Source organism: Rhipicephalus sanguineus, chromosome 11 (assembly GCF_013339695.2).
Source record: "Rhipicephalus sanguineus isolate Rsan-2018 chromosome 11, BIME_Rsan_1.4, whole genome shotgun sequence".
NCBI classification, from domain to species: Eukaryota; Metazoa; Arthropoda; class Arachnida; order Ixodida; family Ixodidae; genus Rhipicephalus; species Rhipicephalus sanguineus.
Genome location: NC_051186.1, coordinates 125528224 through 125541599, shown reverse-complemented (window position 1 = coordinate 125541599; position 13376 = coordinate 125528224). Strand labels below are relative to the sequence as shown.

The following is a 13376-nucleotide window of genomic DNA, read 5'->3' as shown; positions in this document are numbered from 1 at the left end:
GATGCTTAATGCTCTGAACGTATATTTACGTCTGTTCTTTTTCTCCACTTTCACTCTAACCCATTTGCCCATCTACTCTTCTTCATTTTCCTCAGCACCATTTTGCTCTGCGCTTCCCTCACTTCAAAGCCTGTCCATCCCATAATTAGCATTTGTCGTCTTCCTACACTCCCACCTGATTGCACCTCTGACTTCATGCACACCACTGAGTTCCCAAATGTAAGCCCCGGAACCATCACACCCTCCACAGCCCTCGAAGCACCTGTACCTATTGTACCCTAAAGCTCTGTGCCATAATTGCAGCATTCCTCTTTCTTTGCTACCGATGCTTTCTCTTGTACCTCCATATATCTATCCCCCTCATTTACCCATGTACTTGTACCCTACCCCGGTATTTTTTGGCCCTGTATAAGACCGTATGTCTCCGGATCATTGAATATCAATCCACATTTTGTTGCACTAAATCCAGTCCTAGAGCCTCACACTCCCTTCCCATATATCGCCAGTGCATCTTGACTGTCCGCAAATAAGACTTCTCAGCACCTTCTGCTACACCACTGCCATCTGGTGTTCTGACATCGCACAGTATACATGGGCCTCTAGCATTCGCTGCCATTGAAATGCGACCACAGCGGCTGGGATCAAACCCGTGACTTTTGGTTCATCAACAAGCCCGCATTGTTTTAGTGATTTATGGGAAAATTTTCCCCGCTCCTCATAAAGCCAGTTCCCCTTGCCTTGTGTGTCACGAGGTTTTTCGTCACGTGAAAGTTTTTCTTCTTGTCTGGTGTACTCTCCTGAGCAGCGTTTTGTTGTGCCCTCATGATTGTTACGACATTCAAAGGGTGAAAATCTTTCACTTCGATGCATTGTTATTGGTCTCACCTTTTTTTCTCGGACGGAGGGGGGTGTGCGGCACCATGTTATTTGTAACTGTGGTAAATGCGTGATCACCCTGCTGGGTGGAACAGGCAACAATGGCATGTAAGCTTCCCCTACGTAGGACCTTTCAGCTCGTTCCATTGGTGGCATTTTGCACCGTCATTGGCGAGTGAAATGAGGTCATGTGACCCTACGAAAATCAAGTTGAGGGTGGGCATTTTTTTTCTTATATGTCAAATTTTCTAGGCTGAATAACTTCAGATTATGTGCCACTGTCACTGCCGCTCTTGCTGCATTAATCTTTGCATCCTTCAGTCTACGCAACCCGTGAGTAAAAAATGGGGGCTTCAATAGTGTTAGAGGGCCCCTTTCACATTCCTGCTGGCAGGCATGCCAGCTAAGTGTTACTGTAGTAGGACATTGCTTAGCGTTAGAATGCTTTCAAATCCAACACCATTTTGAACATGCTTTCTGCGAGGTATTGAAAAATGGCTAATCGCACTGCTTGGTTATGTAGCTTTAGACAATGCTTGTAATATTCAGTTACTTGGCTTGGTACAGTGGCTATGCCTGGCTCACAGATGGATAGCCATAACTGAATCCCACAAGGGCCAGGAAATTTTGATATGAGAAGTGCATTTTAGGCAACGTGGCCACCAAAACACAAACATGGCCAGCAGCATTCATACACTCATGTGCAACACAATGAAACATAAGAAACCACAACATACCTTGACAAGCTCAATGTGCAAGATTTTGTTGAGGTCAGTGTCGAGCAATGTGTACGTCCCGAAGTCTGCTGAATGGCCCTGGCGTGTCACACCTGCCATCACCTGCTAGTGAGCGTGGCTGGTGCTTGGCCTCTTCAATTAAGGTCCTCTGGTGGGAGTGCCATGCCTGCACAAAAAGAAGGGAATTTAAGGGCAAGTGCTCCTGCACAGAAATGCACAATAAAGTGGATGGGAGGATGACCGCTGCTGTAGTTCAACTGGCAGAGGATCTGGCGCATTATCTAAAGGTTGCAGGTTCAGTCCCTACTGGCAGCAAGACCACTTCATTTTCTTCATGTTTATATCACAATTACAACAATGCAGTTAAGAAAGTACAGATAACGTCTCCTATAACTTCCCCTGGCTTCGTTGTCTGAGGTTTTCATTAAGATGATGACTTAGGATGTGTAATAAAATATGGTGCTCCAATGTAATTCTACTTTCACTGCAGACTTGCCGTCAAGTTGCCCTGCCAAAATCTTCTGCATAATCTCCTTAGGTTTGAAACATCTTATCTACAAGAACTTAAACAAGACGCTGCATGCTCTGGTGTATAGCTCAGCCTGGTGCTAAAGAAACAAACTTTTGTTGCGGTCTTGAATTATCTGCTCTGGCAAGCATCAAAATGTATGGAGCCGCAGCAAAGAACACGTGGCAGGCTCCTGCGTTTCCTTGCACTATGTCTGCATGTGCATCTGTGCTGCTCCAGCCAACAGCTCGTGAGTGCCACGGTTAGTGCCAGGTTGCAAAAATAAAAATTCAAGCACTTTCAAAGCCCTGTCAAATGAATCCCGGATGAGTACCTTACTACAATGTTTACAAAGTGTTCTGGATACTTTCATTGCGCTAATGTTAACCAGTTACAATTTTATCACAACTAGCCGCCTTTCATACCTTCAAGATAAGAAATTAGTTTCACAACACAGAACAAATGTGCACAGCATTAATGCTGCAAAGTCTCTTTTGATGTCTAACTACAGAGAGACAAGTTTAAAGTCAAGTTCAAGAATAAAATAGGTAACAGAAACACTGATATCCACACTAAAGTAAAAGTTAGATTACACTTCACTATGATACTTTGATCAAGCTCCTGCCTGCCATGAACAGGACACGGAATTGTACAAACGTGCTGGAGTGTTGATGGTTTGGCTCAGTTTAAAACATGGGACAAGATATCTAACTTGTGCAACAATGAAAAATTGCTGCAAGTACATTTAATGTTAAAAACTGCTTATTACCTGTGCTCTAACCATTCTGCAATTTGCAATTTATAAACGTCTTTCAAAATGTGCTACTACAGTTACAAACACCGCAGCACTGGCTCTACCGAGGTGTTAGAGGCTTCACTAAGTACCAATACCAAGGCTTTCAAGGCCCTGATGGACCCTGAGAGTCTTAAAATTGAGAGCTATTATTAGTTGTCGCACTAACAGTAAGTCGATGATGAACTTAGACATGAGCTCAACCTTGATACGAACGCCGTTCATGACAGTGGCAGAAGTGAGAAGACTCAAACCAAAAAGCAACACCTCTGATACTAATTGACATTACTTACTGAAATTACAAGACAATGTCCATAATATTTTAGAGCAGCGCAAAAGACGGGACAAAGGACAAGAAGTTCACAGACGAGCGCTTACTCGCAACTGGCAGATTATTAGAAGAACCAAGGAAAGGAAAACATACAGAAGGTGACCCAAATGATCTGTGTTATCGCCGCCACGTGGGGATCATACTAACATGCGCAAGGGCAAGAAAACCAAAAGAACCAAGAAATAGCGATAGGTAAAACTCTACCGTCATAATACCAGATAGGCAGCAGCAAGGTAAGCCAACAAAACCATAAAAAAACACAAAAGCCAAAAGCGTCCATCTACCCCGCCTCCAAAAAACTGCGAGTAAGCGAGTAAGCGCTCGTCTGTGAACTTCTTGTCCTTTGTCCCGTCTTTTGCGCTGCTCTAAAATATATGGAACCTTACCAACTAGCCCAACTGTCGACCTTGCTGCAAGGCAATGTCGAGCCAACTAGCCCCTGTTGCAACCTTATTAGCACTGGTACTAACCTGCTCAACTGCTGGAAGTAGATAGCACCTCTGGTACTGAAAGTACTGTGTCTTCTGCAGCGACTGCACCCCCATTACAGAGAGCAGGCGTATGACCTTAGTTGGGCTGCTCCCAGTAAACAGTATAGCACAGCTCAACAGCAAATTGCCAAGTGGCTTTCCTTTAGCCATTGGCTGGCTACACCACTTTGTCACATGGTTTCCTGAACATTTCGTGGTCGTTGAAATCATCGTTCCACTTGCCACAATGTCAACCGTGCTTCCCGATGCTCCACAAATCTTGCAATGGTGCAAGAGTTCCATCAAGCACGACTGAAAGACGATGTATTTTTTTTCAGCCACTCCGTCTTCACCCAATCCTTGCGCAGGCAGCCTGCAAAGATAACGTAAAATGCTCATTCATTAGCAGCTTCACTCACTGCGCAAGAACATGCAGGAAATAAATTGTATTTTAAGGAAGAATCCTCCATGCTAGCAGAAAGAACAGTCTCTAGAATTGATGTTAGTGAAGATTTTTCACCTAGCGTATGACTTGCATGAAAAGACTTCATGCAATTATGTACAGTAGCAGTCTCTTGAATCCAAACTTTGACATAAGCCCACTTGCTGTTGATAAACACCACCCAAAAAACAAAGTTATTCTGAAAGAAACGCAGCAGTTGCCACAACCATCCAGCTGTTGTGTAGACAACTCATTGTTTCTGTTAGTTGACACCAAGCGCGTATTACTCAAATATGGAAAATTGTGCACTGTCACTTAGCAATCAAACTACGCAGTCGTGGTAATAACTTACATGGCAGCACTCTTCATTGACAATTCAGAGGTTTGGCCTTCACACCCCAATTTAGGCGTTGATACAAGGAGAGACATACTTATCACTGCTCACTGGGATTTGTGTTGCTTACGTAATCCTACCTCCTCAAGCCTTCGAACAGGATGCCAATAGCAAGACCACCTGTTGCCATTGGTACTTGCTACTGCCCACATGACTCAGATGACCCTTGTAGAAAATTTCCATGAAATCTTGCAATGCATAACATCCGCACAACATCAATCATGCAGGCATTTTGTCATTCAGGAAGTAACTTCCCTTCGATTATATAGCTTAGCATTTTAATGACGACATTAAAACACAACATTAAATGTGATTTTGCAGACACCTGCCATAACAAATAACCTATTTTAACTCCATTAATCAGTCATTTAGCGCACTTCATGAAATATTTACAATCAATTCCAATGGTGTACACCTTCCTTGATGACCTTCATGAAATAATTGACGTGTAGCAATTTACAGACCCTTCCTATGTAACTGTCGCTTTACAGAAAAGGTAATCAAAAGATTATAAGCAAGTATTTTGCCATTACCTATCAGTAGACTTCTGTTTATGCTTCATTTAATTATGCTGGTTGTTTTTTCGAAGTCGTAAATGCACAGTCTGTTTAAAGAATATGTGCCTATGGCTTCGTTAAAGGGATGTACCACACTGTTACGGTTTGACCATATTCACAGTCATGCTTCCCTTTTTTGTAAAACTACTAGCTTACAGAGCAGAAATCATAATTCAAATATGTTTCCTCTGTTTGGAATTCCACAGAAACCGATCACATTGAATTAAAACAAAACCACGCCTTTAGATCAATAAATTTTGATCACTGTACACTACTTTTGTAATTAACGCGAAAGGAAACGCACATCTACCAGGTCATCAAATACACTACAAAATAACAAGGCTTTCAGTACATCATAGCTCTTCGTATATTTTGTCCAACCACACTCATCAATCCAGTTCATCACATCCCTAAGCACAGGAGCCCTGATAAAGGTGCATAGCCCCTATGGCTGCAGCACCATGCCCCTTCAATTGTTTTTTATCAAGACTGCAATTGCCTGGGACAATCATCCTTCAAATGTCACCCTTTATCTGCTTACTTCAAAACCACTCCTAAGTCACTTTTTGGAGCTGTTGTACATGCAAAGAAGTGCAAGAGTTTCATGGCATTTTTTGCGTGTCTGTAATGCTTACAGGAAACTTGAAAAACAGCAATAAACTTACTCATTATCAGTGTCATCATTCAGCTCGTCACAGACATATGAGGAGTCATTTGTGTAGTTGCTGTAAAAAGTCGGAAGAACATCAGCAAGACAACATCTTGAAGATACATGGGCAAGCAATCACATGATACATAACGAGTATTCAGGAAAGTAGATGTACATTAGTTGCAACACCACTTGAACGGTGTTCACACCTACTGCAGTGTAAGAACAGTTGAACTAAATATTGCACAGCGACAAACAGCTGACTTGGTTGTCGTTATAGTACTGTTAAAAACACTAGCAGACATCTGTGTAAACAGTACCCCACCATAATAATTTTAAAGACTGTGGAACACAGTGAGTTTTCGAGTAGAGGCCACAAAGAAACAGGCTCAAGGCCACTGCGCGTGCACGTGACCCAAGCAGCGTTTGTGTTTTGCATTATGGACACTGTTTCTCAAATTTAGTGGGATCCCCAAAGCCTGGCCCAGAAGCTTTGCGTCAAACAAACATAATGGCCCCCATTGAAGCGATAGCTCTCGGCCAAGGCCAAGCGTCTTGTGCTGCAAGCACAAGACGCAAACACTGAGCATAAAACCATATTCGAAAACTATTAACTCCTGCTTGACCCAAAGTCAGCCTGCGCAAAGCACCTTGGGGCCCCGAACTTTTAAGGTCCCTATTCGAAAACTCCCTAATACGTAACCATGTTTACTACAACATTGTCATATTGTATGGCAACATATCAATGTGTCTGAAAATGTATCGACATTGGTAAGACACCATACTGATGGTTTACATGCAGACTGTCGGTGGGGGTTACATTCGGCTGTCAAGCAAAAAAAGTCACCTTATTGGAGTTACATTTCACAGGGCACAGCTACATATTAAGTGCATAATATCCAAAATAAATAAAGGAGATGTTCCTTACTGCAAGCCTGACTCAAGGTCCCCAGAGCTGGATGTGTCATCGCTGAAGTAGTCAGTCCTGGAAAATTTGTAAAAGTGCATACAATTCTCACATCTCTCTAAAGTCACTTAGAGCATTAATGGATAACTCGAATGAAATTTGCATACCTGCTCAGATTGAGACCTGGGGCATTTGCACCACGCTTTGGAGTAGAGCACAAAGGCCTCACTTCCGGTAGCACCTCGTCACTGTACAGCAGCATGTCATCAGTTTGGTCACAGCTGTCACGAGTAGGCAATGGGCTGACTTGGACACCTGTGCATTGAAAATATTTTCAAGCCTGCCCATTGAATGTGAGTCTTTCTAGGCTAAAGATATTAGCAGTCCCGCTCTCACCAATAGATTGCCCCCTGATGTATGTCTGTACAGCCTTTGGACTCTGTGCATGCGCAGTTGTTTGCACATAAACATCACGCGTCTGTGGCTGAGCTCCCTGTGCATCACTGCACTGAGTGGGGGTATCCCCTTGGCAGCTCCAGTCATGCTGATTGCTGCTCTCTGCATGGCCAGCCTCTGGCTCTGGTAAGGCAAGGGCTTCGTAGACATCCTGCTGGATTAAGGCAAAATACCATGGATTGTAGGCAAATGTCTAGGGAGCCAAGCATACCAATTGTAACCACACTGAACATTTTGGGCAAGTACACTGAGCTGGATGACATCCTCACAAACTACAGACCACCTGGGAAATACTATGCAGCTACAGAAGACGTAGATACCTGTGGAGTTTCCTTCACTAATGAACCTTCCTGTCCCCTCCTCCATAGTATGCGATGTCGTACTATCGCTCATTTTCAACAATGCGCACGGTAGACGAAATGGGAACAACATTGTCTTGATTTCATGAAGAATACAGAACAGCAAAACATCACAACCGGGGCACTCACACATCGTAATTTTATTTAGAGCGAATCATGATTTCTAAGTTACGCTGCGCGTACCCGTCGCCAAGACAGGGCTTCAAAATAATTCGGTCAATTAAGCCACTTCGGCGCCCACGACTATAAACCTCCCCCCCCCCCCCCCTCTAGATCGAGAACACATGCTGCTGCCATACGTACACTTCCGAGCCAGATTTCATTCTAACCGGGTCCACTCGATCGCGATCGCAAGATTTCGGTGAGCTCAGTCATCTCGATCCGGCTAGTTCGACCGTGTGGCAGTCCTTGTTTTCGACTGTGCCCGGTAATTCCCGTAAAGGTACAGCTTCACTACGATCGAGACGTTTTGAGTGGCACTGCAGCGAGTTGTACAATAACGCCACAGACTAGTACGCGTCCCTCTAGCATCGTTTGTGCACGATATCGGCACTTTCCTAGACAACCTGCTACGACTTGATATGTCCTACAGTGTTCTATATGTGCAGAGACGTTCAAAATGTTCTTTCACGTACCTCCGCTTTCCTTTTGATGGCTTTTCCTCGTGTTGCTGGCTGCAGGATCACCTCTTTGAACACTGTCGGCACGGCGTCCGCCTTCAAGCGCCTATAAAAGTGTTGCTGAGACAACCCAAAAGCTTCCATCAAGTGAACGCTATCCTTATAGGACTCCGGCGAGAAATGATCGGAACACACGCGTGCCCATTTGCTCGGTAACCAGTTGTCCCGTCTGATCGCACTGATCCACTTCTCACGGAGAGCACTGTCATTTGGAAACTGGTGATAGCAAACTCTCTGCGTTTTGCTTGAGTGGTTTGTGCAACCCACAGCGCAACACCAACTACCCATCGCACGACCATCCACAGGGAACAGAAAATCGCGCGCCAAACCAGCGAAGCGCCGGCAAAACCAACGCTACACGGCAGACGCTCGCTGTAGCGGCCGAAGTTAGCGGTGCCCTCGTCGGCGTCACTTCCGCTGCCATAACAAGATTGACGTCACAGACGCAATGTTGCCAATAATTGTGGGAAGCCAGGAGGGCGTTTGCAGACAATCTTTAAAATTCATTTGCAAACAATCTGCGCATGTCTCAAGCCTGTAATTTGGCATAAATGACGGAAACGTGCAAAGGAATGTACCCAGCGAATTTCATTGAGATCCATCGACCTCGAAAAATCGCCGGAGTTGGCCTTTAAGGCGCAAGAGAACGAATTGGCGCACATCAGGCAGAGCAATGTTGCATTTATGGATGAAATTCGAAAACTCAGGGCAGAGAACGAGCTTTTGAAAAGCGGCAGAGTTACCCGCAACGAGGAAACCTCGCGAGTTGTAGCAGAGGAAAAAGACGCAGCGATGAAAGACGAGGCAGCAGTGCCGATTAAACGTAAAACCGAGAATGCGCCGATTAAAACCGGAGTAAAGAAACCGAAGCCAGCGAAGACGCTCCCAGAAGGGCAGGAGGAATTTGCAAAAAACATCGAAGCCAAAATCGAACAGATCGAAACTACGTTTCAAACTAAACTCGAACAACAAGAAGTGAGATTTGAGGCAAAGATAGAGGCGCTAGCCAAGACAATATTGCAGCAAGTGCAACAAATCATGGCTGATTTCGATGCGAAACTAGCAATGTGGGGTCCGCAGACAAGTGGGGGAGGACCAGTTAAGACATCTATCAAGCCGTACACTAGGACCCTGATACCCACCGAGGCATCGGAAAACCTGTAACGCCACCATGGACAGACGAAATAAATACACGATTTGGCAATGGAATTGTAGAGGATACGATCAAAAAAAAACATGGATGATCCCTCCGTCATAGGAATCGGTATAACACGAAAGTGAAACGTGTCTTCACAGAAGTAGTGCTTATTGTGTAGTGATATATGAGAGCTTGTACAATGTTTATTCGTGTTTGGCAGCTCTAGCACCGTTTGACGTGGATGCACCCATGTTGACAGCATGTCTCTATCGCGACGACTAACGCCCATGATCATTATTAAACCGTTATGGTAGCTGACGGTGTGAACATATATTTGGACACAGCGAATCGTGAATCCCGCGTAAGGATGATATCAGCAAGCTCATAATCAACACTGGTACCCGGTATGCGCTTCTTCAAAGCGTCTTCAATTAAGGAGAGAAACGGCACGGTGTGCGCTTTCTAGTAATGGGTAGCCGACGCTTGTGCTCATGCATACATAACACACACTGCGCTTCAGCAACACGTCCGGGAGGTAGAGGTTCGTAGCCTGAGCCGCAAACGCGTGCGTCCCGCTGGCCTCTGTCTCGCAGGCGCGGCACTCGCTCCACCAAGGCACGACATTCGCCCGTCGAAATCGCGTCCTTTCTGCAACGCATATTGCAGCAGTTTTGTTAGTCGGTGCTCTCGCAATTGAAGCAGTCGGCCGCGGAGAAATCCCGTTGGTGCACGTGGAAACTGCACTACTCCGATGAGCCGACGCACGCTAACACGAAGCCAAAGGCAAAGAACGTAACTGCGTCAAGGGCGCCTCGGCAACGCCAGCGCGGCCAGTCTACCCCTCTGGTATCGAGACGCTTTAACCATGACCTCCGATATCACGTGCAATCTCGGAGTAAGCGCTAGTAAGTGTCGATCGTCAAGCATTACTTCTGTTCACATCTCACAGACGGCAGCACCGCCCCGCTCCGCCCGCCGCGAAAGAGAGTGTGTGAAAGATATAAGGCGCGTTCGCGCCGTGTCTAGCATCTCCCGAGTTAGGTTACTCGGTAGGGCGTCGGGCGCTTGCCGTCGCAGCCGCAACGTCGTGGGTTCGATTCCCAGCGGGGTATCTTTTTCTTGGTTTTTTTCTTTCTCACCTGTTGGCGTCCATTTTATCAACGTCATATCCGTGACGGATGTACTTGGTGGACCCCGGCATAAAACACTTTCGTGTTAAAACAATACATTTTGCAACAGCACCTTAAAGACACAGATAGCCCGGATATTATAATGGTGCAGGAAACGCACGGGCTGGCAAAATTATCAGGATACAAGTCATTTGGTAGTGCCGATGGGGACAGAAAGGTGCTAACGACGTTGGTTAAGCGAAATCACACGGTCGTGCAACACAACACGGCGGTTAAGGCAATAGATCATATTCTCCTCGAACTCATACCCATGCGGAAAACGCAGGACAGTCTTTTTTATATTAAATACTTACAGCAGTCCAAAATGCAGACAACATAAATTTCGCACGCTGTTTCGAAAACCCTCGCCATAACGGGCAACCGAGCGGTAGTGATCGGAGGCGATTTCAACGCCCAGCACCGCGCCTGGGGCTACAGAATCGAAACCCAGAAAGGCAGGAACCTCTGGCTGGACGCGCAACAGGAAGGCCTGACGCTTGTGACCGACCCATCGGTGCCTACGAGAACGGGTACCAGTGTTTGCGCGGATACTACGCCAGATTTGACATTCACCAAGAACATAATAGACATGCAGTGGACAAATACGCACCACGACTTGGGAAGCGATCACAATATACTTGAAATAACGGTGAGGGCAGGACCGCGCAAGAAAAAAGGCAGACAACTTAAAATTGTGGACTTGGACAAATTCAGAAAAATAAGAGAGCAGGCCACCGAACCGACACAGGGTATTGAGGAATGGATCGAAAAATTAAAGCAAGACGTGACGGCAGCTACGCAAACGGTCCCACCGGAAGCGCAGCTACAAAATATAGACAGTAAGCTTCTACACATGTGGGAAGCTAAGGTAGGGTTACAGCGGAGGTGGAAGAAGCAAAGACACAACCGGACCCTTCGTAGAAGGATAGCTAAATTGAACAGAGATATAGAGCAGTATGCCCAACAGCTATGCAGACAACAATAGGAGGAAAAATGCAACGACATGGACAGTCAGATAGGAATGGCAAAAACGTGGAACATCCTTAGATATTTGTTAAACCCGGACGGGACTAAGTCAGCACAAAGGCACCATATAAATCGGCTAATAAAAGCGTACCAAGGAACCGAGCAGGACTTGCTCAAAGAAATCGAGAAAAGATACATCTCGCAATCGATTCCCGTCACACACCTTGACTACACAGGGCAGGCAAATGACGATTTAGACAACGAAATCAGCGAGGCAGAAGTCAGGGCAGCCCTGCAAAAACTCAATACTAAATCGGCACCTCGGCTAGATGGAATAACGAACAAAACGCTCAGGAACTTGGACGATGAGTCCATTACTAAGTTAACAGAATATCTTAACGCATGCTGGGAGGCAGGGCAGATTCCGCAGCAATGGAAGACGGCTCAAATCGTGCTAATACCCAAGCCGGGCAAGAGACTGCAGATTGAGAACTTAAGACCCATATCTCTCACATCTTGCGTGGGGAAACTCATGGAGCACGTGGTCCTGGCGAGAATAACCACCTACCTCGAAGACCGGGACACGCTCCCACTCACAATGCTAGGATTCAGGACAAACCTTTCGACGCAGGATGCGATGTTACAGCTAAAACATCAGATTATTGAAGATCCGGGCAAATCGACAAAGGCCATTCTTGGGTTGGACCTAAAGAAGGCCTTCGACAGCGTAACACATGCAACGATACTCGATAGAGTACGAGATCTAGCACTGGGAAAACGGACGTACGACTACGTACGCAATTTCCTAACAGGAAGAAAGGCAAAGATCACGGTAGGGGACTTAGTTTTGGAGGACATTGACATGGGCAGCGCAGGTACGCCGCAAGGCTCGGTATTATCACCAATGCTATTAATCTTGCCCTAATCGGACTGCCGGCCAAGCTCCAAGAAATCGAGGGACTCAGTCATACAATATACGCAGACGACATCACCCTATGGGTGAGTAGCGGGAGTGACGGGCAAATAGAGGAAACGCTTCAAACAGCCGTCGAAACGGTCGAACGGTATCTAGAGGGGACAGGGCTAGTCTGCTCGGCAGAAAAATCGGAGCTGTTGTTGTACAGACCGACTCGCAGAGGACGCAAACCAGGCAACTACAGAGGAGATCTCGGTCACAGAGAGGAAATACAGATAAGAACGGCCGATGGCAATACTATACACCAGAGCACGCCTGTCTCGCACCCAGGCTTCTGGCGAGCCGAGCGGATACTCTCGCACCCAAACGCCGGGCTGACCGGGCTGCCGAGACGCGCGCGGACTGCACCAAGTAAACAGGGCAAGCTGCAGTTCTGAGGCTTTAAAGTGCGGAAAAGTGCCCGTTCACGCCACTTCAGCGTGTAAGAGCTCGTCTGGGCACTACTGCGTCGTCTTTGGATGCCAAAACAAGCTGCGCAACAAGAGGATATTAGCGTTGTCTGCGACGATTACGACGCGCCACGGAAATAGTGCCGGTGTGGTGTTCTCAGCTTCGCCGCGAGTGGATAACTGTGATTCAAGCAAAAAAACTAGGAGCCGAGTGAAAATGCGCGAGTAAGTACACTAACTGCGTGTATTCTGCAGTGTGATGCCCACCTATTTCATTTTACGAACCTAATTTGCGTGACACGCAGCTGGGTTGAAGGCAGGCGCGAGCTTTGTGTGGGGGTGCACTTCATACCTTTGAGCGTTTCCTTTGACGAAAGTTTAGTGCAAGGTAGTGCTTTCAAGCCCAAGCAATCAGCATGCTTTGCCACTTTCAACGTAGTATTAAGCTTTAGTGATTTGATGGCATCCACGCCTTCGAGATTTCCTCTTCAAAAGGTAATAAATGGCACGGTGCTCCTCAACAGCTGGTCAGAATTTCGTGCTTTCAATGCAGTGTTTGACGTCCCCAAATTTATTTGG

The 13376-nt window shown here is 46.1% G+C and overlaps 1 protein-coding gene across 1 annotated transcript; it reads right to left on the bottom strand.

Annotated features, from left to right (window-relative positions):
* Positions 1-1647: 1647 nt before the first annotated feature.
* LOC119375365 (peroxynitrite isomerase THAP4-like) lies at positions 1648-8755 on the bottom strand. Its single transcript, XM_037645544.2, has 7 exons — positions 8115-8755; positions 7061-7274; positions 6832-6979; positions 6686-6742; positions 5774-5833; positions 3716-4088; positions 1648-1779 (listed from the first exon to the last, which is right to left on the bottom strand). The coding sequence occupies exons 1-7, from the start codon at positions 8445-8447 to the stop codon at positions 1648-1650; spliced, it is 1317 nt and encodes a 438-aa protein (XP_037501472.2). The 5' UTR covers positions 8448-8755.
* Positions 8756-13376: the final 4621 nt, after the last annotated feature.

Bases quoted from the DNA above. Each gene is read 5' to 3' on its own strand.
- LOC119375365 (XM_037645544.2), bottom strand. From the start codon at position 8,447: ATGGGTAGTTGGTGTTGCGCTGTGGGTTGCACAAACCACTCAAGCAAA. The intron at 6,743-6,831 runs GTATGCAAATTT...CAAATTTTCCAG, and splicing joins CCAGGTCTCAATCTGAGCAG to GACTGACTACTTCAGCGATG. The intron at 4,089-5,773 runs GTAAGTTTATTG...TTATCTTTGCAG, and splicing joins AATGATGACACTGATAATGA to GCTGCCTGCGCAAGGATTGG.